Here is a 25,827-nt window from a genome sequence, read left to right as displayed (position 1 = left end):
AGAGCAACCACCAGTAAATCGTTCATAAAAACACATAATTTGCTGCCAATATATTTAAAACAGTTCCAAAACGGTGAGTTGAAAGGAAAAGGAGGAGAAAGGAAAAGACCAAGGAGGGTGGGAGAAAGGCAGGGGCTGGGCTGGGAGGCTGGAGGTGGATGGAGGCCTTGTCCGCATGTGGGTGGAAGGGGCTGGCATTAATTATCGTCGTCCTTTCCTGCCTGGGAAAGGAACAACCACGGTCATACTGGGTGGCCTGAGGGGCATCGGCTCCATGCTGTGGGTCTCTGGGTTACAGCAGTGCCTGCGCCCACTTCTGCCTCTTGTAGGCCTCACCCCTGCCCCTTGGGGGGGGTCGAACACCACAAAAAGCTCAGGAAAAGCTTGCAGAGAACTGCATGTATGAAACCATAAAGGGTTTCCCTGAGGTTCACCCGTTGCAGAGCCTGGTTGTGCTTCCTGTTCCTTGACATGGGTTACATTCCGTCAGTGCGAGGGGAAGGAAAATGGGATCGTTGTCTGGGGTTGGGGAGGGAGAAAAGCTTCAACTCTGCTCCTCCAGACCAGTTTCTCATCAGAAACCAGCCTGAGGAATCAAAAAAGAAAAAAAAAAAAAGCCCTCTCCCAACTGCTCTTCCTGCAATTAGGGAGTGATCAGCTGCCAAAGTGTGTGCCTGGGGCTTCGCTTTCCCTAAACTGTTTATTTTATCGGAGCACAGATCACATTTGGAAGAGTTTAGGCAGGCAGGGGTCCCCCGTTGCCTCTGCTCCGCGCTGATGAGAGCCAGAGCGCCAGAGGCGGCCGCCAGCCCGGCTCCCCGGGGCCCTGCTTCTTTCTGGGGCTGCCTTGGGCTGACGGCTTCCTCGGGACCAGGTCAGGGAGCCAAGGGCACCCTGACACCTCCGGTAGTAGGGCTGATGGCTTCCCCAGGGCCAGACCAGGGAGCTGAGGGCACCCCTTTTAGGAGGATCTACACAGCAAGAAGGGCTCCACCACCAGAGTGACCAGCTGCCAAGCAGAGAGGCAGATGGAGAAAGCCACAGCGAGTACCCTTCACCTAATATTTGCTCTCATATTTCCCTTTAACAGGCCCTTTCCATAAGCCCAGGGTGGGCAGAGAGCAGCCACTGCCATTTCTGGGGATACAACACCAAATGAAAGGAAGCAGGCATCGCCGAGCGTATTTCGCCGCCCAAAGCAAACACCCTCCTCCAGCAGCGCTTCACTGGTGTTGGCAGATTATTGCCCCGCTCCCGGAGGGGATTTCAGCCTTCATCTCCCCGAAAAAGATGAAAAGGGAGCGAATATCAGAGGAGACGTGGGCTGCCAAGACTTCCTTTTCAGCCAGGCAGAACGGAGGTAACCTGATACACCGCTCCGTCCTGCACGCCAGCAGCGCTCGCCCAGCTCCCGCAGTCTCTCCCGTGTTGCACATTGTGCTGGACAAGCAGGAAAACCACAAAAACCTTCCCTGAATTTTCCCTAGCTGGCTGTTTAACCCACTTGCTTTTCTGACACGAGACAGGCCCTGTTATCGGCCGTATCAAATGCTGCGCTGCAGGGAGCTTTAGGAGAAAACAATGACTAAAACCACAAGCAAATCGCCCTCTCCCATTCAGCTTTCTCAATGCAAGCATTTTGCACTTTTTTCTGTTTTCTGTACCCATCAGTGATGACATTTCATGGTGCTGTGCTCTGAGCTGTTGAAGAATGAGTGACGCCGGAGAGATCAGCGTATATCTTTCCAAGATGACTTGCCCATATTGTGTGGAAGCATCAATATATTTTTTGCAAGTTGCAGCCCCATTGCCTTGAGGATGGTGAGCCACCTTTTAGCCACCAGTGGCTAAAAGCTGACCCAAAAGCTGATTAAAGCAGGGTGGGCAGGAGGGGACTAGTTCCAGTTGCACACTTTTCTCTTAGCTGAGATGCTACTGGGGAAAAATCCTCATCTTCTGGCAGAAAGGTGAGACGTGATCGTCATGAGAGACTGAGCACATGAGGTCAGCTTCCTCCACCCCCCAAAAAAAACAACAGTATAAGTGCTAACCCTGGGCAAGGGGAGGGTGAAACACCCGGAGAAGCATAGCGCTACCCTGGGCTCCTTGCTAGACAAACAAGACATCAGTTTGGGGCCTGAATGTCCCATTTTTTCAGGGGTGTGTCAAGCTGCCACGTGTTGGCAAGAGTCTCAAAAGCCAAACCTGATTACTTAGCACCTTGTCGGGATCTGAGCTCTGCAGTTTGGTCTCCCTGCTAACAGAGGTGCTGCCCAGCCCCTCATTGGGATGCAGAAGCTCCATCTGCACTGGGCTGAGTGCTGCCATGATGCTCGACCATCCCAGCTGGGCCCGTGCCAGAGGGCACCTTTATTCTGTTTTCCTCCACCTTTTGGCCCGTTGGGCCAAGGGAATATGCCACGTCTAATTACGAAGCCTTCGACTTGAAAGGGACGAGTCCCATCTGTGGCTGGGTCACCACAGGGCGAGTTGGGACCTCAGGGCCAGGCTCCCAGGGGACGGCACCGCTTCCAGCGCTCTCATCAACCCCAGCATTTGCATCCCAGTTTTAAAGCGTTATTTTCATGCAAAGAGAGCAGCGACAAAACCGAAAAGCTGATCAGAAGCGGGAGCCCCGAGGTTCGGCTCTGTGTGATGCATGAGCTCACTGAGCACTTCATTTACCGCTGCTAACGACACACAACGTGAAAGGGCTGAGAAAAACAACCCCATGCACTATCAAAGCTTCACCATAAAGCTCGATTCTCCTAATTGGGAAACGTAGCTGGGGGCTCCCAGGAGCCAGCCACACCGGGCAGCTTCTTGCAAGGTGGCCGGCTGAAAAAAAGGAATAAGGCAGCGGGGTTTGGACGAGACAAGTGGGCACGGGGTGCCTGGAGGACTTCCAAGGCAGGGAGGAAGCGTGTGTGGGGGATTAATTATCTCGCCAGCCGATTCCTACTTTAATAACAATTTCTACTAGATGCTTTCCTGAGTTTTGAGGATAGATTTAAGCAATCACCGCAATGTGCCGAAAGCAAATCTAATTTCCACTCCCCCAGACGCAGAGGAAGCGGAGGACTAATTATTAAAAAAAAACCAACAAAGTCACACCTTTAACAGTCAAAGGCCTTTCCTAATCAGGCACAGGATGAAAAATTACGTTCAGGGAGCAAGGTGCCACCAAGGGCGTGCAGGGATGTCAGTGGGGCTGCTGGTCCTGCTCCCACCATACCCACTGCTTGCCCTCTTTATTCTTCCTAAGGGGAAAAAGGGAAGGGCCAGAGCATGGCTCCAGCTCCCTTCAAGCCAATTATCACCTAGGAATGTTCCCTTGGAGAAAACTGAATTATTTCTTAGTGTGTTGGGGGGAAGGAGGAGGAGGATAGAGGCTGGGAGCCAAGGTTTTAAGGCACAGGTCGTGTTGGTGGCTACCTGAAGCTTTTAGGCTGCGGCAGGTTGAGCAGTGTGAGCCAGCTCAGGAGAGCACGCAAGCAGGGAGGAAAGCCCTGGTGCTGTAAATCACCTCATTCCACTCTTGCTGCCAGGGAAGACTTTTTTCTCCTTTAGGCTATTTTCTAGTACTTCTGGCTGTCCGCTCATTTGTTAAAGCAGGGAACCGCTAAGGCGATTCGAGCATTTGTCAAAACCGGTATTCATCAGCAGGAAAAAAAAAAAAAAAAGGGAATAAATGGTACTCCACTGTTTGGGTTAATTGTTTAAAATTCTGGAGCATCCCAGTAGGCTTGCGGAGGGCAACACATGGGGTAAGGGCTCATTTTACAGTGATTGAATGGAAAATCTTAAGCCCCTTCCAACACTACATCTTGCCCTGCAGCATGTACCCGGATGGCATTTCAATATGCATGCATAATTTACAGTTTAGCTCCAACAAGCTTAAAAATTTGGTCTTTGCTAATGCCGGCACTCTTTGGCTGAGCAAGGTGAGCAGGGGCTGGCAGCATCTGCAGGGAGCAGCCGACTCATCACTGAGATTACGCAGCCATCGGGGACAAACTGCACCAGCAGAAAAACAGCCAAAAAGCCAGTGGGAGCAGCCCAGCGAGCCAGGGCGAGCTGCTGCAGGGCTGTGTGGGCGAAGTGAAGGCAAGGCAGAAATTTGAATCAATGGAAATCCCTGTTTGCCATGCATTTCATTTGAATCCAGTGAGTGGATGCAGGAACAAGCACCGTGTGTTTGCATGTCCCGTGCTCCGTAAGCAAGAGCTCCCAAATGCTGCATGGGGAAGATGGCAAGGGCATCGAGCCCAACTGCAGGGCACAACTCTGACAGTCCTGTGCAATGCTGGGCAGCTGGTGTGGGACACACGAAGCCAGGTCCTGGCCAAAATCAACGCTGGCTGCTGCTTTCTTGCAAAGTGTCCCTTCCAGGAGTTATTTCAGGCAGGAGAAACTCCTCTGAAGGGGCACTTGTTGTCCATAAGCAAAGGGGTGCTGGCTGTAGGAGTGATCTCTTTGTGGCCGAGGCAAATTCCCTATTTCCAAGGCAAATCACACCAATTTGAATTGGTCCCAAATGCTCTCAGGTTGGATGGAGGCTCAACAGACCTCACGCAGCACAAAACCACGCTGCAGCTGGTGTCTCCGGCTGTCGCCATCCGAGTACTGCATAACAATGCTTGCTCACGTTTTGTTTTCCTCACATTTTGCTGGAAGCATGCAAATTCATGCCCAGGCTCAGCCCCTGACAATCTGTTGGCATACCTGGGTCCCAGGGTCTTAAAAGATCCCCAGGGCAGCCACGGCGCTTTCTGACAGAGCGAGGACACCGTGCTCCCTTCCCACAGCTATGAGACTTCTGCAAGCAGACACACTCTCCTCACCAGCTGCCAGAAAGGCATTTTTGGACCTGCAGGGTCGGGATTTGGCCTGTTCAGTCACCAGTTCATCTGCCCTAAACCTCATCAGTCCAAATGTCTTGATGCTGCAAAACACCAACACGCTCACGCTATGAATGCCCACAGCGCAGGAGCTGGGATGAAGCTTTCTTTGGACACCTCCATCTGATGCCACGGCACCGGTTTGGCACCCAGAGGGACACAACATCCCTCACCCATGCACGGGTGCTGAGCCAGGGCTCGTGCCTTGTCCCAGCAAACCGCTCTGGCGCAGTAAGCAAGGCAGCACCGCGCTCTCCGGAGCCACGCCAGCCCACGAGCAACCTGCTGGCCTCCAGCAAACAGCTTGATGGATCATCTGGTCTCAGCCAGATGATATAAACTCACCGAGCAGCTGGGAAATTAAACTGGTGCTTTCATCTCCATCACACAAAACGGGCCCCAGGGTGAGCAGCGCTGGCTGGGAAGAGTGTGGGCAGTGCCCAGGAGCAGCCCCCACCTTCTACATGCTGCTGCAGTGCTCTGCTCCCCTGCAAAAAGAACTCGTTTCCACCCCAAACTCGCCTATCTAGTGGCCAGATAATTTCCAGAGGAAACAAAGAATGAAATGGGTGATTCACCACCTGCTTATTCTCCTCCCCAGGTGGTTTTTGGGGTGTGCAGGGTCAGAGTGTGCTGGGAAATGTTGGTGCTTCCAGGAAGGGGGGGGAGCAGGCTGCCAGGAGGACTCCAATTTCCCCCACAAAAGCAAGCACGGTGTGTTTCACTGCCACAAGCAGCACACTGCAGAATGATTTCTTAATCACAGACCTCACCAATATTTGCTCCCCTGGATTCAGGCCCTTTATTTGCTCACCCTCCAGAACCGTTCGCATCTCGCCAACGGTCGTTCCAGTGCCTCTGGCTCTAAATGAACCCGCTGCTGCTTCACTACAAACACCACAACACCTTCCTTTCAAGCCTCTCTGCCTCCCCTGGGAAAGGCAGACTGATGTGCACCGACATCCCAAGGGACCCTGGCATGGGGACACCTCTGTCTTGGTCACCATCTCCGCTGGAAAACATTTTTCCCTGGGAACATTTCAGCCCACACTGATACCGTGACAGCAGCAAGCATCAGTGCAAAAGAAAAGATATTTCTGGTCACATCAAGGTCTACCGAGTGCAGATCCTGTGTCTGGATGTTAATTAATGCTTAAGTAAAGGATATAGGGCTTTAATCAGTTATTCCTCTCTGGAAAATCCTCCCAGCTTGCAGCGCTTTAGGGACTTCTTGAGCCAGAGGTGGCACCTAAACCATGCTGCTTAATGCTGAAAGACATCTCCTGAGTAATTAGACTGAAGTCCAAAGAGCCCCAGGCTGGCAGAGGCAGGAGATGCCCAGTGACCATGAAGAACACAAGGTGAGGAGGATAAAGTTGATGAAAAGTGCATGCCTGTGAAATCACCTGCATCCAAATATTCCTCCCAATTCCGTCTTGACTTCTGGCACCTCACTTTTTTCCTTTTTATTTTATTTTCTCCCACGGTGTATGCTCTGAATCGCAGTCAGCCTGCTCATGGGCTGCACTGGGTGCTGTAGGGGGACACAAGCAGGCTCAGAGCACAGGTCCCAGCTCTGCTGCAAGGCAGCCCCATCCCCCGTGGTCCTCCTTAGCATCACCACAGAGTTTCAAAGCACAGAAAATATGTTTTTATGTACATTAGCTGAGTGCTGCACATACCAGACCAAGCTGAAGGTGAATATCCCCCACAGGTTATGAGATCTGCCTGCTCATGGAAGCTCCTACTTCGTCTGCAGCTGCTAGGAAGACACTGCCATTATGCTCACTGGGGCTGCAGACGGGCAGAAAGGTCACAGAGGTGGGAAGGCTTAAAAAAAACAACCTGTAAATGCCAGCTGGCTTTCCTCCTCCCTCTGTACTCATGGTTGAGCTGCCTGGCTCCTCCACTGCTCCCTCCTGAAGGAGCCGAGCTTAGCACCATTCCTCATCCTGCCACTGCTCTCATTAGCGGGGCAGAGAGCGACACCAGAGTTCATTAATAAGGCCCAGCAAGTGCTTTGCCTGTCCAAGACCAATGCCAAAAAAGAAAAGCCAAGCAAAGCACGACGATGCCTTAACCAGGATGCTGCATGCACTGCGAGCACACTGGTGCTCAGCACCACTGACCGCACCGAGTGTGGCCAGGGGCTGCAGAACACAAGGCAGCCAAGGGAGAGGTTTTTGTGCCTTGCTCATCCTCCCCTTGTTTTCCACTCTCCCTCCCCCAAACCTTCGCTCTCTTCTGTGTCACGCCAGGTCTTCCCATCAGGTGAAGTCACCCCGCTGTCACCGGATTACTCTGTCCTGTGGTTAACCCCACTGCTCCCCGTCAGCAGGGCTCATGCAGGGATCCCTCCTGTGCCACCAGCAGCTGGCACGATGACAAAGGACACCAGGGCACCAGCCACGACGTGAGACCCTTCTGGGGGTCACTTTGTGTTTCCCAAAGAAGGCTGGTCTGCCTCAGCCAGGGGGGTTTGAATGCTGAACCGCCGCGATACGCAGAGATTAAATTCTCATTTCCAACCCTCCTGGGACAAGCGATGGCAAAAGTACGGTATGATAAGTTGGAGATGGACTCTCCTGTGCTTTTAGGGCAATTAGCAGGGAAAAAAATGCAGTAAATAACTGCAGTATTTCTAATGCTACAGGATACACATGGGGACAAGCTGCACTCCACCCCAGCAGAGCTGTTATTAGCATCTGCCACGCACAGGCAGCACTTAGCGTCTGCCCTGGGAAAGGGATTGCTTTCTGCCTGCATCCGCTGCTGTTCTGCCTGCCACCACCACCAGCGTGGGGATGGGCAGGGATGGCCAGGAGCTGTGCGAGGAGGGCAGCGAGGACGGCAGCCTCCTGGGGGCCTGCTCATGGAAAAGGGTGGCACACTTTTCCAAGCACGGAGCCTCAGGCCATGAAGGGAAGAGCAGAGATGCTTGGAAATCGCCTGCTTTCCGCTGCAAAGGTGGAGTGACTTGCAATACAGCCAGCCCTCAGGGCACCAGGCAGTGTCCCAGCCTGGTTTTGGCAGCATTTGCTCCGTAAGCTGGACAGCACCGAGCTGGGGCAGCCCCAGAACCGAGGGGGAAAGGCAGTCCCCTCGACACGACAGCCACCCACAGATCCCAAAGGTCTCCAGCTCGCAAAATCCCCGCTCTTCTGCAGCAGCCTGCTGTGAACACACACACAGGGATGGGATTTTAATGAAGAGGAGACCACACAGTTCCTCCCACCAGCGGCGGATTCGCACTGGAGGCTCAGAAGGGGGCATTGTTGCGGGAGCCACAACTGCTGCTATCGCTCGCCCACAAACTCCCAACAGCAGCAGAGGATTTTCATCCACAAACATTCGTTCTCTCTCTGTTTTCAAAAGGAAGGGCACATTATTCATGCGACAGGCTTCCCCCTGTAAAAACTCCTTTTTTTTTTTTTTTAAATTTGTGTTTCACAAAGGCTTTGCAGAGAAATGCAAGCAGACACTACAAGCAACTATGAACAATCAGCAGCCAGCATTCCTCCAGAACAGAAATGTTTTGTGCCCCTGATGAAATGAGGAGTGGGATGTTAAAAGATCACTCCTACCAACAATTAAAAGCTGCTTAACCTCCATAAGTTCATCACAAAATCTAAACACACGTCTCTGCTGCTCTAACAAAGAACTCCTGCTGTGCCAGAGCAGGTAGATCTTAGCCCAAATGGGATTTTCAAGCAGATTTCTAACACATCCAAAGGTTTTACAAGAGCAAGGAGGAGCTCAGGCTGACTCCTGGGTGTAGAGGAGGACCCCGGAGCGCCCGTTTCAGACTAACATTGCCTCTCACATGAACTCCTTCCTTGCTGCAAACACTCACCCTTTGAGCACTGTCTGGAAAAAAAGAGGGAAAATGCAGACCTTCATTCTACAAAGGCTCAGCTTCTGATAAAATATTTCTGATGGTAAAATATTTGGGATGCTTTTCCCAGCCGTTTCCATGAGAAGAGTCACCTGGCCCCGAACCGGTGCTGAACTCTCCCAAGGAAGAAAATGACAGTGGTAGGAAAAGCTAGGAATTTACTAACCCTAAAGAAAAATTCCCAAGCAGTTTTGAGACCGAAGCTCAACGGGAAGCATTCCTCTTTGGCGAGAGGCCTTTTACTGGCGTGTTCCCACATCCCCTTTAATACCCTGGGAAACAAAGCAAACGGGGCATGGCTGGAGGGGGCACCTGGCTGGAGGAGAGCCAGGAGGGGAGCCCTCAGTGCTACAAACAGGAGCTGGGAGCTCTGCCTCCTCGGGGGCAAAATACCTCCAAATTATTGCAATACTGGCGCTGAAAAAGAAGGGAGCAAAGCACATTTCCAGCTGCCTCCAGAAGGCAAAATGAGGCTTGGAGAGGGGCTCTAAGCCAGCTCCAGGAGGCTGACCGTCCACCCTGAGCTACCAGACATCCTCCCCAGGCTGTTGCTGTATCCTTGAGTGCTGCAAAACCACGTCCCCCAGGGCCAGGGGGGTTCCTACCCAGGTGCTGCTGCCACCATGGATGTGGAGTGAGAGGAAACCACCATTTTCAGCCCTGCTCAGGCTGGGAAAAACAAAGGAAACAAATGCTACATTCTGTCTTATCGTGCATCGCCCCATAATTTGCATGTAACATGAAAAAATGTTTATTATTCAAGGCCTTTTATGCCCCAGCTGAGGCAGGGCACAGGCAGCAATGCCAGCAGTGACAAATACCTGCCTGCTGCATCGCCCCACACACACCAACACTCACAGAGGGACAGAAGACGCCAGCCAGTGTCAGAGCCTTTTATGATTAAACAGATCCTCCATCTCAGAGATTTACAACCCATCCCAGGCAACTTTCCTAGCTCGTCCCAAGAGAAAAATGATGGATATTGAGTCATAACAGAGTCAGAACCAGAGAAAACACCTCTGCCCAAGCGGCAAAACCACGAGGAAAATACACGAGGTGGGTGCGTTGGCACTGGGATGGGCACTGAGGTTCTGCACCAGCAGGGCATCAAGGGGGGCCTGGATCAGTCCCTTAGGCGTGTTAAGGAAGCAAAACATAAAAAGAGGGTTAAACTTGAAGAGAATGAAGAAAATAGGTAACATACTAGAGCGCTAAATCTATATTTAAGGTCCTGAGGATGTGACTTTTATAAATGCAGAGATCCCAGTGGGTCACAGTGTGCTTGTGTCGTGTTCCTCAACCGCTGCAGCTCCCTTTCCCCTCACTGACCTTCTCCTTCCTACCGCAGTTATCTCAAGCACCCCACAGCTGTTGTGGTAGCACCACAAATTAGTAGAAACAAGGCTATTCCTCGAGTGAACCGAGAGCGATGCCATTTTTTCCACGGAATGACATTTCAGAGCAAGGCATAATGAAGCCGGAGCGTGTTCAAGCACTGACTGCGCTGCTTGTTGGGCGGAGATGAAAGGAGTCTCTGTTTAAACTGGAATTTAGCCCAACGAGATAGAGTGGTGAGACAATAAAGGGGCTTTTGGACTGAATTGGAGAGACATTGGCAGAAACCACACACGGGAGGTGGCTGCGGCTTCGGGATGGGGGAAATCGGAGAACATCACAGCAGCAGAGACACAAGAGATTACAAGAAAATTGACTGATGTGGCATCCCATCACAGCAAAACACCCAGCTAGAGGTTGAGAAGTACTGAGCAACCATGCCTGCTTCTTGCATGTGCAGGATGGTGTCAATGAGGAGGTAACAACATCTCTGTGTTACTCAGATATGAGGGTCTCTACGAACAACAGGCTCAAGGGATAACGAGCCAGATCTCCAGGAGACATGGTCCTAATCCTGCTTGCTCCCCTAGTCCTTTAGTCCCTGACGTCTGTTTCCCTCCCCTCTTTTTTTGTAATCTTTTGTCAGACTGAGTTTTTTCATGGGATTAGTCTCTTCCTATGGCTACAGATAACATCTGCTACACCAGGAACCAACACTCTCTCGGGACCATCAGCAAACACCTGGATACAAATCCTAGCCCTGCCAGATTGCAGCTTCTTTTGCACTTCTCACTTCCTTAAAAATACAAAACACCACAATTACATACGTACGGCATTGTATTACCAAAAACAAGGAGCCCTTTCCATTCCCAACAGCCTCATTCAGAGGTTTTTGGTACCATGGACCAGGACGTTAGTGGCCAGGATGCTTTGCTGAAGACCTGGGTGAGAAGGGCACTGGGACATTTATTCCCCTTTTTTTAATCAAACAGTTCTCATGTGCAAACATGCAAGCCCTGGCATGCACGGTGACATGTGCCTACACTGTGACAGGTGCCTGTATGTTAATTACCAGCTAATTAGGATATCTTGGAGCATTTTGTCTCCAGCACCCAGCATGGGGCTGTTGGAGCATGGCTGGCTCCTCTTTCCCAGCCTGGTCCCCATCCCTGGGCACCACCACAATGTTCTCCTGCAGAATAAGGCTGTAATGGGGAAAGAAAAGCGGTAATGGAGCAGAACACCTCTGGGTGAACACAATGAAACCTGGTAACATGGCCACTTGTAGGGGAAAAGGAGCAGGGATAGGACAGGGGCCATTGGGGTGGCTCGAAAAGCCGACTCACCAGGACTGCGGCTTCCTCTTCATGATGCCTTGGCGTCTCCACTGCGAGTGGGGGCTGAGGTGGTAGGTGAGCTGCCGGCAGAGCTTCTCCATGGCCCCGAGGGAGTCCCCCTCCTGCAGAGACAAGGGAGGGATGCCAGGTAAGGTGGCTGCAGTGTGACTGTCCTGCCCCCAAGATGCTCCAACCCCGGAGCCTCTAGAAGCTGGCAAGTCGCAAGGCACTATGCTAAAAATTGGACAGGAAAGAGGAAAAAAAAACCTACTGATTGCTAGGGTGCTGCAAGGATGGAGGCATTTTGCCAAGGGTCAGCACACACACAGACATTGCTCAAGGGTGGGATTCCTCCTCTGCAAATCCACCTCCAAATGCAAGCAAGGCCGGAGAGCAGCAGCCCACTGCCCTGGTGGAAACCACAACCCAAACTCCCAAGTGTTATCCATCACATATGTGAGCACCGTTTGTATTTATGGGGTCTATCCCCAGCATGACCCAGCAGGAAGGTTTGTCCCGTGAGCACCCACGATGCCACAGTCACTGCAGTTCATTCAGCAGCAGCGCCGTTATCGTTTGACACCACCTAACGGCTTTCGGCACACAAATTGTACAGAGATTGATTAAATAAACCAAACGACCCATCCGTTACTGTCAGAACCGTTTCACACAAGGACAGACGCTAAGAGGTTTGGTGAGCCTGGAGATCTCAGGAAGTGCACTCATCAGAAACGCTCAAAGTGGGTATTTGATAGGAAAAAAAAGCATCAAGGAAAGCAGCAATTTTGGTGGAGTTGCCTTAATTCCAGTTAAAATTTCCATGCAAAAGGATAGCAAAATGAGAAATCATTGGTTTTGAAAACTTTAGTTCTTAAACTTCCTGAATCTGGTCCTATAATTTTTAGTTCCTAAAAATAAACCAAAATACAAATGCCAGCACCTGAACAGCTAAATCGTGTCTCCTTTCAAGCTCTCTACATACCAACGCATGATGCGACTCTTAATGATGCAAAATGTCTGGCTTGCTCTCTGAGAGATGACAAGCAGAGATTAAGCAAAGGAATAATTATACAACAAGCCAAGATGTGACAATTTGTGCATTCTGCCTGGTTTTATGAAATTGCTGCATCATGAAACATCTCAGAAAAGAAACAGAAGCTGGAAAGGAAGCCCCCAAATTAGCAGTCAGTCCGGGCTCGGCTCACCGCTGCTCTTTATTCAGGCTGATTGCCCAAGATTTTGCCCTGTTGCTGAACAAACTGGACGGGGATGCTGATGAAGATGCTGTGTCTCATCTACCAGGATGCCCTGTTACTGCTGCCCTCCCATCCTCTCCCTCCAGCCTCAGCAATGAGCTGCGTATTTCGCGCAGCGTAATTTATGCAATGTATTCTCCCACCTCACCTCGCAGTCAGCAGAGCAGGACGGGCTTTATAAAGACATTATAAATATTAAATTAACCAAGGAGCAATCTGGTTTTTGACAAATCACCTCTGGGTGGGCAGGGAAACAAATGCATCAGGTTTTCTCAAGGAAAGAAAAAAAAAAAGCAGGGCAGAAGGGGCACATCAGCAGATGGCTGGAGCAGAAATAGCAGCATAGGGCTTTAACCCCTTCATTTCAGCACCTCATTTATCACCATGACTTTAAATAAGGGTTTTAATCCCACGAATTTTGGTGCGGCTTCAGCCTATGCTCCCCCCCAGCAAGCTGAAATCTCTCCTGAAGGCCCTGCAGCAACAAATAGCTACAGCTCAAGACTCAGAGATGGGGGAACTCAACAGGCTCAGCACGTCAAATTAGCAGAGAAAAAGAAACAACAGAGAATAATTTATTTCGTGTTTTCCACTAGAAGGGCTGAAAACACATTACAGTCATTTTTTAATCAAGGACTCCAAACATTGGGGGCAGACAGCGGCACGTGCTGCTCCCTCTCGATGCTCTCCCTTCTGCCAGCACAACCAGCAGCCCCAGCACGAGAGGAAAACGCCGTGGATTTCCACACCTACCCCGTGTTTCAGCTCCTGCCATTTATCTTTGGGTCCGTGAGCCGTTTGCTGCCTTTCAGTTAAAGGGAAACAAACACATTTTGCATAGAACAGAGGGGAGAGAAGCCAGAGGGAAACTCTTTAGAGAGGCTACAAATCAGGCACAGCTGGTGGGGACGCTGTGTGCCAGGCAGGGCTCCTCAGCGATGCTCTCCCCGTGCCAGTGCTGTTTGTGCTCCATCCTCTTGGAGGGCTCCTTGCACACCAGCATCACCACCTCCAGGTCCCAATTTCAGCAGAGTTGTCTGCACAGCCACAGCACGTGCCCTGCTCCCTGCTGCAGTGCAGACCCCATCAACAAGACTCCCACCTTGAGCAAAAGGGGCTGTGGTGCCCCAGCTTTGAGATAATGGTGTCCAGATCCATGCTGCTCAGGCTCAGCTGGACTTTCCCCCTGCTGCACCGCATGGGATGATGCTTGTTCTGAAGGGAACAGCACGCCAAAATGTGTAGAGAAAAAAAAATAAAAATAAAAAAACCTGGAGGAAGCGGGCACTGTGCTGCGACTCAGCGCTGCAAATTGCCTCTGCCGTAATCCTGGAAATGACAATTAAAATTATCTCCTGTATTAGCCTGACAACTAAATTGTTGGGGAAGTGAAACGACTCCACAGAGGAATATGGCCAAAAAAAAAAAAGAAATAAGCAGAGGAAGTAAAAGCCCCAGAAGCTTGTGCTGATGCACACATGGCAGGAGGCTTCCTGGGAGCCCTCCAGGCTCTGGTAAGAGATTTTGCCCCAAGCAGCTGCTGAGCCTCTCGAGTGCTGTGTCCAGGTCCCTGCTGGAGGCTCAGATTTCAGCTTCCCATCACGGACACCTTCTGAGAAATTAAGCACAAAGAAATCCCCTCATGGGCACCCAGCAAACCACCAGCACCCCTGCAGGACCTTGAGGGGCTCCAAGAAAAGATGTTAGAGCAGGACGAGGCATCTTCTGAGCCCCATCTCCCTGCTTCAGCAGCCTTGGCCAGCTCATCCTTCACTAGCAAGCTCTACTCACAAGTCCTGTGGGTACAGGGCTCTTTGTGTTTTGGGGTTTTAAAACGCTATTTAGACAGCACCACTTCTGGGCACAGCAACTCACGCCCCTCTGGTCGTGGCACCACGCAGGGGTACAACAGGAGGGGCTTCTCCACACCATCCTGCAGCAGGCTGGAGATAAATGCTCCAGTTTAGCTCTGGGATGGATGCTCAGCACATCTCAGGGGCTGCTCACTTGGTTGGACCTGCCCGAAGCCTCCAGGACCCCAGACCACCAGCAGCACTCGTGGGGCAGCGCTATTTTGGGGCTGGAAAAGGCTGCAGGAAGCCTCTTTTTGAGGAAGTCCCTAAACCTCCAGCACCTCCAAGACCCAAGCAGCAGCAATTCCCCCAAGAACTCAGTGGGTAAGGTCACAGACCAACCCTACAACAGTTTTCCCAAGCCAGTAGCACCACGATACAGCAAAATGGGCTCCCCAAAAGCACCCCCAAGCCTGACCCACGTCCAAAAGCCACCCTGGGCTTCCCAAAACCTGCTTGCAGAAGCAGCAACGCAGCTGAAACGGTGCCAAAGGCAGAGCTGGACACCCGTGCTATGGTTTAAACAAAGGCTTTTCCCTGGTTTATTGGACAAGTCTATCAGGAAATAATTGAAGCTTGCGCACGCTCCCGTGGGACCAAGCCCAAAAGCTTGTTTGGAAACCGATGCAGCAGAAAAACCAGCGCGGCTCGCTCGCCTGGAGGAAGTTTTAACCTCACTTCCCTCAAAATGAAAGGCAGTGGCCAAACGGGCTTCCTGCCCCCCCGCAGCCATCGGCTCAACCTAGGGCTGGCTTTTTTGGGGGCAGAGGGCACAAGCGGCAAGGAGGATTTATCTCAACTTGCAAAAACTGAAAGCTGCAGCGCTGGGTTTTGGCAAACACTCCGTAAAACAATTTTCCTCGTAAACAATGAAAAGTGCCATTTTTTACTGAGCACGTTGTCTACAAACAGAATCAGACTGTGGGGTTGATTGCTGCCTGAAATGACACAGAGGGATGAACCTCCAGCAAAACCTGGCAGCAATGCCAATGCCGTGGTGCTTCGTGTCCGCAGAGAACCCAGCCCCTTCTAGCATTGGGCATTTGTGGAAAATGGGAATGTGAATTTGTTGCTCTGGTTTCCAGCCTCTGGGAGGAAAACCCCAGGGCATCTGTGGGTCGGGGAGGTGCAGCCCAGAACGCAGAGCTCCTCAGCTTTCCCAGCTGCTGCTGCTGGAAGAGGCCTGGGGGCTTTCCGCACACACAGGACAGTGCACAGAGCATGCAGGGAGCCGCATGGCACCCATTCCCCTACTCATTTATCTCAGGAAGCTGGGAGGCATTTAGGAGAAGCCGTGCCTCACACCTTTATGCAGCGCCCCAGCTCCCAGCAAGGCTCATGGAGCTCACGAGCAAACCCAGGCAGTGCAAGCATCGCTGCCGTCGGCAGCAGCCACAGTTTTGGGGCAATGTCTTGGTTCCTTCTCCTCCACCTGGAGTGTCCTGGCTGAGCTGGCAGAGACCCAGCACAGTTCCCGGCCGTGGAGGACACGATGCTGAGCATGGGATGGAGGAGGGATGAGGGGAGAGCTGAGAGCAGAGGCTTTCCCTGCACAGGGCCCCTCTCCCTGCTGTTCCTCCTCCATTCTCGCCTGCCTCCAGCCCCTGGAGGAGGAGGAGAAGGCTGCTTGCTGCCGGGAGGAGCCGGAGATTCATGAGATTGCAATCCCTTAACCGATTTCAGCTGGGAGAAAGATTCGTGGCACACACCCCAGCTGCGAGCCGCCGCCAGCCCCGCGCCCACAACTGGAAAACGAGGAGGGGGCAGGAGCCAAGCTGGCTCCTGCGGGGGTCCCGCTTTGTCCCCATGCAGGGCTCACCCATGGCATGGGCAAGGAACAGCCCTGAGCTGTTCTATCTATCAGATAGAACAGAGCCCATCTATCTATCCATCCATCCATCCATCTATCCATCCATCCATCCATCCATCCCCGCACGCAGCCCCACAAACCCACAGCCCACGCTGCTCCCCCCTACCCATGCCACAAAAGCCAAGCTCCACGTTCCCAAACCTCACCTCTGGGCTGCTCCAAAAGCAGCAGCACACCGGGAGGCAAAAAACACCGTAAGGCCTTGCAATAAAGACGTTATTGCAAACTCATTTGTTCTCGCTAAGCACTGAATCGCCCGCGGCACAGCAGAGCCCAGGGGGCTGCGCTGGGGCCGGACACGGTGTTAAATGGGTCAGCGTTAATGACTGCAGAGCCCTGATAAAGAACTCGGGCTGCAGCACAGCTCTGACCCAAATTAGAACAATTAGCCATCGGCCCAAGCCGGAGGAAGCGACAGGTTTTTGCTTGCATTGTTACCCAGCCCCGCATTTCTGTCACTCGCAATCAGTCTCTGGGCAAAACCGGTGCTGTGCAGCAAATCCTACTGTGTGACAAGCCCCAGATTGGCCCTTCAAAACCAGGAGTGAATTAAAAACAAGTTCTCTCTCCTGTTTGTTTGTTTTTTACCTTTTCCAACTTGCATCCTCTCTTTGAGGCTGCTGCAGGATTTCTGGTCGCAAATGCACAAAGCCACCAGCCAGGGAGGCTGCACTTGTCCTGGGGGATCTGTTCCCTGCAAGTACGATGTTTGCTTTCCATACAGTTCGGTGGATGTTGACCCTTAAAACACGACCTATTTCATACCCATAAAACAAGGAGAAGCTGATGGATTTCCTTCCAAGCCCCGCTTGCTTTATTTGCCTTAGGTGATTAGCTAGGATTTGCCTTCCTACAAATAGTTTGGGTTATTAGGGGGGGAAAAAAAAACAGTTGAGAGAAAAAACTATGCTCGCAATGGTAAACAGAGCTATTTCTCGGTAGCATGAAAACATAAAACAGTGAGAGATTCTCTAGGAAGCCCTAAGACAGATCATCTTAGATGGGTTTTGGCACGCATCAGAGCAGTTATTACAAATTAGCATGCAGCCAAGGAGAGCGAGCCCCCAGTAAACCACACTGACGAAGGGATAAACTGGGGTTGGAAGGGAATGGCAACAACATAAACCCACTCCCCCTTTGTTTACCTGCAAACACGAAATGCAAAATCCTCAGCAAAGAAATATTTGCAGAAGGGAAGAGAAAGGTTTAAGCACTCGGGTCCCTCCTTACCACGTTAAATGGCTCAGTAGCATTTGGAGGGGTGAAGCCAAAAGCATGATGCATTTGGTGGTGACTTTTTTTTTTTTTTTTAAATCTGGAAGACTGTGACTTTGTACATCTTTGTACGTGCAATTATGTGCATGGAGCAAAGCATCCTGGCTGCTGGCGGGCTGGGTAGCGGGGCAGCCTCGGAGCGGGGACGTCCCCTCGGTGCCCAGGTGGCACCCGAATGGGGCACTCAGTTTGGCTGAGCAGGGACAGAGATTGTGGAGAGCAGCCTGACCTCCTGCAGCAGGATCCTGGCATTCAAAGTGGCCTTGAGCTGGCTCCTGGGCTTGTCACCAGCCAGTTTTGGGTGACCTGTGCCCTTTTCTGTGACACCTCTGTAATGACTGCAGCCCCGCAGCGGGCTTTCCCCGCACCCTGCTCCCCGGCCCCAGGCTTTAATAAAGCCAGCACTGCCGAATTTACGATGCCTTCCCTTTTGATGTAGTCACGAGGAGCTGAGGTCATCTAATGGGTTTCTGGTTTTCTTTTTTTTTTTTTTTTTCCCCTCCCCTTTCAAAGCACGGGGCTAACTCGCAGCCTATTGTTGCGTGCAGACATCTGCCCGGCAGCCACCCCGGCGAGCAGCGCCAGATTTGCCTTTTGAAGCCCTGATGGAGTTTTCTCCAGCAAATCGACCTCCTCCTGTGGGACCAGGAAGGCTCCAACCCCCCTGTGTAATAAGAACGAGGGTGTTCCCATCAGGGCTCCCTGTTTCTGGGCTGATCCCCTGGATCCAACCCCAATTCCCAAGGCCAAGAAAGGATCAGCTAGAATAGAACGAAGGTCTCTTCTCTGAGAAGAGGCGTTTACCTTCTTACAGGAAAAACGCATTTTTTTGGCATGGGAAATTCAGATTTGGGATTGCTGACCCTTCTCTCAGCATGGCTCCAGTGGCGAGCTGACCGCAGAGTCTGTCCCAAGCTCTGCTTACGTCCCCTTCCAGCCATCCACAGAGCAGCAGGAGGCTTGAAATTCAACAAAAATAAACCAGCTCCCAACTTCCCACTCCACAAGGGTGCTTGGTGGTGGAGTCAGCTCCGGGGGGTGCAGGATTTGGGCCACAGCCAGTGAGACCCTGGCAGAGCTGTCAAAGCACCATGCACCACACCACTCCATACAAGCACCACGAGGCTGCCTGCAAAAACATCCATTCAAAACTTTTTAAACCTTTCAGTCTGTCCAGAAGCTCTTTATGGACTCCTAAAAGCTGTTTTAATGCAAAAAGGGGAGAGGTGAGAGCTGCTGCTGGCAGCGCTCAGGCCATGCTGGCCATCCTGATGCAGGACTGAGCACTCACCTAGGACAATCAATTACAGGGTGATGAAGACCCCAGTAATGAAACCCTGCCTTGACCTAGCCTAAATTAGGAGCTGGTGATGCTGCTGCAGTAGCAGAGCACCGAGAGCGGAAATTTGTAGAAATGAAGAGAAATGGAAACCAATTTTGCAACCCAGATACCACCATAAGAAGTCCTCAACACCTGCCTGGACGAAAGGCCAAAGTGCAACGCGTCGAATTCGGTGTTGACACACCGAAATGAAAAGCAATGTACAATGGGGCTTATCAAAAGAGCCACGAGTACAAGATGAATGGGATCGCAGTGACTCAGGAAGTTATTCAGGAAGATTCGGGAGTAATATTACACTTGGACTTCGGAGAAGCAATTAAAAAAGGCAATAAAATTCGAGGTGATAGATGGCCCTGAGGGGAGCATGTGAGATAAAGGGAAATTGCAGAAAGGAATATAAAAATCTGGTGCGAGATATACTGGAGGGCACCCAGCTTGGCTCCGGCAGCAGAGGATAAATGAGCAGCAGTCAAAATGATGAGGGGAATGGGGGGGGATCAGCAGGGGTCTACACCCTGTGCTGCAATGCCCAGCCCCATCGTGCTCCCAACAGGGTTTTCTCACCCCACAGACAGCAGCAGAGCCACGAGGATGGTGCTGAGCACGGAGCTGTGTATCATGGGATCCATCCTGACGGCAGAAATCACTGCAGTGGTGGGCAGGACCCTTCTAATCACCGACCCCCCTGGTTCCTTCCACCAGCTGCAGGTACGCTGCAGGGAGATGGGTGCAGGACATGGTGCAGTGCCTCCGTGTCACCTCGCACCACAACACCTCAGCCACTGCGTCTTGACAGCCCCAACCTGCCTCCGGTGTGCAAGCCACAGCAGCAGGCACTTTTCGGGGGAAATTGCCTTGGGAACCGCAGGTCGGAGCCCGGCGCCTGCTTTTGCTGCTATCTAAAGGGGAACGCTCGCCGTTCGCTGGACTCCGGGGTGAAGCCAGCAGTAAAACATTTGGTTATTTATGTTGCAGATGTAGGACATCACGCAGGATTTTCCCAGCCCAACAAGTCTCCCGCGGAGCCTGCCTCTCAGCTGCACCGCGCCGGGTCCCACGGGAAGCAGAGCTCAGCACACTCGCTATTTCTGTCGGAGGCGAGCAGGAGCGTCTCCAGGACAGCGCCTGGAGTATTTATGTGGTTCTCTGTGGGTTCTCAGACCCTTGCCACAACCCTTGGGAGCCTCGTGATGTGCACAGGAGCCTGGGAAGGGGAGACAAAGTCCCCCTTGCATCAGTGCCGGTCACTCCCTGCTGCAGGCAGGCACAGAAACGTGCACCTCAGGGCAAGGACATGGCCCTCAGAGCCTCACCTTCAGCTCATTCACCTTGTGGGCACGAGATAACCTGGGATTTTTTTATATTTTTTTTAATGATAAGATCACTGTCATAAAGCAGCAAACAAGGTCAGCTCTGGCAAAGCGCTCCCAGCAACAGCAGCGGGATGCGACGAGGCCAGGGGGAGCGGGATGGTCTCTGCCAGTGCTCCAAGAGGATGCAAAAATACAAACACAGGCACGGGGGCTGTACTGGGGTGTTCCTGGAGAGCCAGGTGGAGAGAAGAAAAGGGAGAGAGGCAGAGGAATCCAGAGGTTTAACAGATCCTAATGACTGCAAAACTCTTTGAAGGTGGAAAGGGTGGGAGAAAGGCACAGTGTCGGATCATCGCTCGCTGAACTCTGGCCAGAAATCACAGTCCCTGCCATCTGAGAGCCACCACCAAACATCCCGCTGGCAGCCTTCCTATCTGCAAGACCTTGGCTCTTTGCATTTCACAGATCCTTTTTGCCCAGCAGAGACAGAGCAACTGTGTCACCTCTGTGAGGAACCCCACGGAAACAGGACACGGCGCACCCCTCAGCTCCCCTTGCTCCATCAGCCCTCTGTCCTTATGGGGTCCTAGCCCACCCCAAACCTACAATCCAGCAAAGAAGCTGAAATTTGGGGTGCAAGCCAAGCAATAGATTTTTCTTCAGGTTTCAGTGCAGTTCACAGGACGGGGCAAAGGCAGGATTTGAAGGTGACCACACCACTGCATGACCCCAGACAGCCACCACGCAGTGCCCTAAGCTCCCTGCACTCCTCAGCAAGGCTCGCTCCTGAGACTCTGGGAATGCCCCCATCTCTCCCCATTCCCCAAACACTGGTTTGGGGAAAAGAGCCCCTGCTTTTGCCCCTGAGATGGAATCATGCCATTTTTTAGAGCATCTTTCACCCATTTGTATGAAAACTGAGCAGGGCTTTTCTGCCTGGCACACGGGATCTGAGTCGGATGTGCCCGCGACCTGCGGCTGGGCAGATTCCTCAACGTGCCATCAATTTCTGGCATCATCAGCAAATCCTCCTTATTAAACCATTCATTTCTGCACACCCGCATTGCCAGCAGACCGCTTGCTTGCCTGGTGTTCACCCTCCTATGAATTAGGCTGGGAGCAGATATTAAAGCATCCATCCACGTGCCCGAATCACTGGGACAAAACCAGCGAGCAGGGAGCTCCCCGCTCCAGCCGTGGTGTACAAATCCCACCACGCGCTCCACGTACATAAACACTGCTCCCACGAGGAGGCAGGGAATCAATACGCTTCCTTCCTACGGGGTAAATTATCTTCTGATTAAAAGCTCAATGAGCTGAACTCAAATGTCAATTACCGTCAGAAAACATCAATAAAACATGTTGTTACTGTTTAATGAGGTACCTGTTTCTTCATTCGTCGCTTCCCTCGGGGACACTCGCTTGGTTTTAGCAGGTTTTAGCTGAGAGGCTGCCCATGCATGGGCAAAGCTCCTCTGCCAGGAACAAAACAGAGGTGACATCGAGCCTGGAAAGTGGTACAAGGCCACACACCCCCACAGGACTCAATTATTTCAAATTATTACCCAGCATATGGTATTGTTCACAAAACAGTCTGTGAGCTTGCCAGCTCTAGCAAAACAAGCTCAGCAAATGGTTTCTTCAGTTCATCCTTCATCACGTTTTCTCCTGGCTATATTCCTCATCTTGGGATTCTCTGGGAGTGTGGGGCTGGATCAGACAAGGTCTGCTTGACCCAAACCGTTTTTGTGGTGTGGATTGCATGAGGATGGCTCTTCGATGTGCTTCCCAGGTGACTTTTTTTTGGAGGGAGCGATGCATCAAGGAAGAGGCTGGAGACTGAGCTCAAACAAGGGTTTGCTGAGCCCAGAAAGATATCAGAGCCTTCTCCAAGAGATTTCACCAACATTAGAAGGAGCGTGACCAAGAGCAGAGCATCTCATGGCTTTTCTTCTTGCCCACCCTGAAGGCGAGGCCACCACGAAGGTGAGAAGAGCTGCTCTGCCCAACCATGCAGCATCGATGGGAGAGTCAGAGGTGGACACCCAGCAGAGGCAGCTTGGGTCTGTATCATCTCCTACTGAGGTTTTCTCTAGAGAAGTTGGGAAGAAAACCAAGGAGTTGGGGAAGAAATCACTGCCCTGGTGTTGAGAACTGGTGGATCCCTCCAAAATGCAGCCACAGACCTTTTCCTTCTCTTTTTGGCATTAATATCCTCACGCTGATCTGTCCCCTTCTACCTCCTCTTCTGCTTTGGATTCAACTCTGAGGTTTAATTCAGGAGCTTGGCAACAGCTGCCTTCTGAGAAAAGGAGGGACATTTGCAAAGAGCGCACCATGAAACATCTTCTCCTGCTCTGTTTTTTTTTTTTTTTTTTTTTTTTTAATGATCTGCTCCAGTCCCAACCTGGGTGACGAAGGCCCCTGCGCAGCACCTGACATTTTGGAGGCTCTGCAAAATCTGCCTCTGAGACGACAAAATCTGTCCTGCGGCATTTAGGAGGGTTTGCAGATGCTTGCACAGCCTTCAGGAAAGGTCGCCCTGTTATTATGGGAACCGAGCTAGGGGCTTGTCGGCAGTTCTGCCAGCCAGCATTGAGATTTTGGGTTTAAACAACCCAAAGAAGATAAAAAGATAACAATTTGACAAAAGTCACCCTCACCGAGCTGGATGGGCCCCAGAGGTTGAGAAGGGGAAACAATATGGAGTTTTTTTGTTTGTCTGCTTGTAAAAACCTCAGTCAGCAGTTGTTTGTTCTCATACAGCCCCCTTCTTCCAGAATGGTGCAGCTTCAGAGACTTCGAGATTAGAGGTTCTCCATGGATTGCTCCCCACGTGGTATCATTGAGGGAATTGGGATGTGAAAGGCTCCTCTGTCTGTGCACGCTGCTGTGCCTTCGCCTGGTCCCCATACAATTGGATTGCATTCCCTGGATTACGTTATAATCCAGGGAATTCTTCACATCACTGGTAACAGCAAATACCGGGGGCTTCCCCCAGCTCTTCTGCACCCAACAGGCTGAAAAATCACGTGCTGGATTTCCTTCAGAGCCACAAGAGGTACAAAAGTCTGTAATGGGGTATCTGATTTTCATGAGGCAAGGCCAGACATCTAAGACAAGCTAGCCAAAAAGGGTGGTACCTCATCGACCACCTCTGAGAGGGGAGTCTATCTCGTATAAGGTGATAAACTTCAGACAGGATTCATCTACTTGGCATTTTATATATTTATTTTAAAAGGACAGGCACAGCCTCCCCGGGTCCCTGCACCACGAAGTGTGGCACTATAAATAAAGGGTGCAGAGAGCTGAGTGCCAGAACCTGACTCACAGCCCCAGCAGTGACACCAAACCCGCTTCCCGGCCACATGCAGCTTTCGGACAGGGGCGGGTAGCATCCCCTCTCCTTCTGCATTCCCACTGCAGTTAAAAAAAAAAAAAAAACACATCAATTTTCCCCAGCAAATATGCTGGTAGTGGTGCCATCACAGCCCATCTAGCCCTTACTGTGATTCACTTTCAGTCTTAATATTAAAGAAACTGCAAAGAGAAGGCTTTGGCGCAATTTTCCCCGTGTTTCCAAGGCACTCCGTTCAGCTTTAGCTCATGCTCCAGGGCTTCCGAGAACATCTCTCTTTTTGTAAAGAGCAGAGGGCACGACACTTCCAGATGGGGAAGAACCAGAGCTGTCGTTAGTGGAGCCTGAGCTTCGCAGCCTTTTTCGTACTGCAGGATATTTTAATGTATTGCAGATGTCTAAATACCCATAACGAGTTATCTTCACACTTGGAACAAGACTGGCAAAAAAAAAATGAGCCATTAATACAGAGCACAGTTGAATTAGCTGAATCCTCATCACCCCCTTTGCTTTTATATTTGGGGTTTTAGAGGTTTTTGCCTGAGTGTCCCCCAACGTGTCATCGCTTCGTACCTGTCATTTCAGCTTGTCCTGCTGCAAAAATAAGTGTGATGTCAGAAACCTGGAATGATAATTTGAATTCAAGAGCAAATTCTAACACACATGGTTAAGGAGCTGGATTATGAGCTTGGTTTCAGGATAAAGGCACTGAGCTAGTGGTCACGGTATCCTGGTTATATTCACCCTGTATAAGCTGAGCTTATTAATACAGTCTCAGCCACGTGTCACAGCACACAGGGCTGTAAATAAGAGGAAAAATGCTCATGTTACTTTCTGTACAGCTCCATCAGAAATTACATGTTTTAAAAATGCAGGGCATAAAAACCTAACATCATCTGTAAGTCAAATCCTTATCCCCCAGGGCTGAAGAAGGGTTAGAAAGAGACCTTTTCAACCAGGTCATGCTAACTACTTCATATATTTTTTTCTTGCTTTCATGGGTGACAAGCCATATAATCAAACCCACGCTGCAAACCTGATCAGTTTAGAGCTCAAGCAGGAAATCTGAGCCAGGACCAGAGTTAAGCATGGGTTCTCAAATGGCACAAAGTGAGTAACAAAATAGGTCTTTGCTCTATCCACGCCTACATGGGCAAACCCAGTCCTGCGTCCCAGCCCAGCACATCACCTCTGCATTTTCAGTAAGGAGACAGAGGACCACGTTACCTGTTGGACAGTTTTTATGCCAAGCTGTTTGCCCATATCCAGTACCCTACAAGCAAATGGGATTTCATCTTCCACCTGTCTTCTCAGTGGGTTGCAGAAGAGCAGACAGGCCAAGCTGGGCTTGGGGATGGGGTTTTGCTCAGCTGCTCCACCAGCCCTGCCCTGGCCACCACTGGCAGAAATCTGCTGTGGGAAGGGGATGAGCAAAACCAACATCTCACTTTGCATTGACTGTGGACGAGCTTACACCTCCCTGGCTGCTCCCCAAAACCTGTAGGAGCTGGAGCAATCAAGCGCCCCAAGCCTGCAAGGGGAAAATGCCTTTGCCCAAAGCTTCACTTTCTGCTCTCCCCCCAGCCCCGCTCGGTGCTTATCCCACGTCCGACAAGTCCTCAAGCTGGGGGAAAGCCTGACTCACTCGCTATCACGGTCATCAGTCATCCATACATGTGGCTGCAGTCTGTGGAAAAAGAAACCGCTTTAATTTTCCAATAGTTTATAGCCAGATATTCCTGCTGGCAAAAAGAGCTGATTTTTTTTTTTTTTTTTTGCAGGGGGCCCTTTGCTCCTTTTGCATTTGTGTCTTCAGCTCCTTTGCCTGGAACACCCCTCACTGCAAATTTAAATTGCTGTGGGGAAGATGTGGGGCATGAGGCAGCTCGTTCCCATACCACGTGGCTTTGTTCGCCTCTACATTTTGTCCCTTTTCCCCATTCAGAGGGCAACCCTGGACAGACAGACATCACACCAGGACGCCCAAAGCACCACAACCACCTCCTTAACCCAGTGGGGACACACGCTGTGGTGTTTGGCAGTGCCAGGGCTCCCTGCCATGGTGCCGGGGAGAAACAGAGACTGCAAGATA

The 25,827-nt window shown here is 51.3% G+C and overlaps 1 protein-coding gene across 2 annotated transcripts in view; it reads right to left on the bottom strand.

Annotated features, from left to right (window-relative positions):
* The window catches only part of LRRC75A (leucine rich repeat containing 75A), an 81,689-nt gene that overhangs the window by 11,920 nt on the left and 43,942 nt on the right, over positions 1–25,827 (bottom strand). For both annotated transcript variants that reach the window (XM_084493168.1, XM_084493167.1), the window contains one exon: positions 11,478–11,590. In XM_084493168.1, the coding sequence (XP_084349294.1) occupies positions 11,478–11,590 (113 nt within the window). The remainder of the gene's footprint in view (positions 1–11,477; positions 11,591–25,827) is intronic.

The sequence above is a fragment of the Aythya ferina genome (genome assembly GCF_964211825.1).
Source record: "Aythya ferina genome assembly, chromosome: 19".
Taxonomy (NCBI): domain Eukaryota; kingdom Metazoa; phylum Chordata; class Aves; order Anseriformes; family Anatidae; genus Aythya; species Aythya ferina.
The sequence above is the reverse complement of the archived record's forward strand: the minus strand, read 5'-3'. Positions and strand labels throughout refer to the sequence as shown.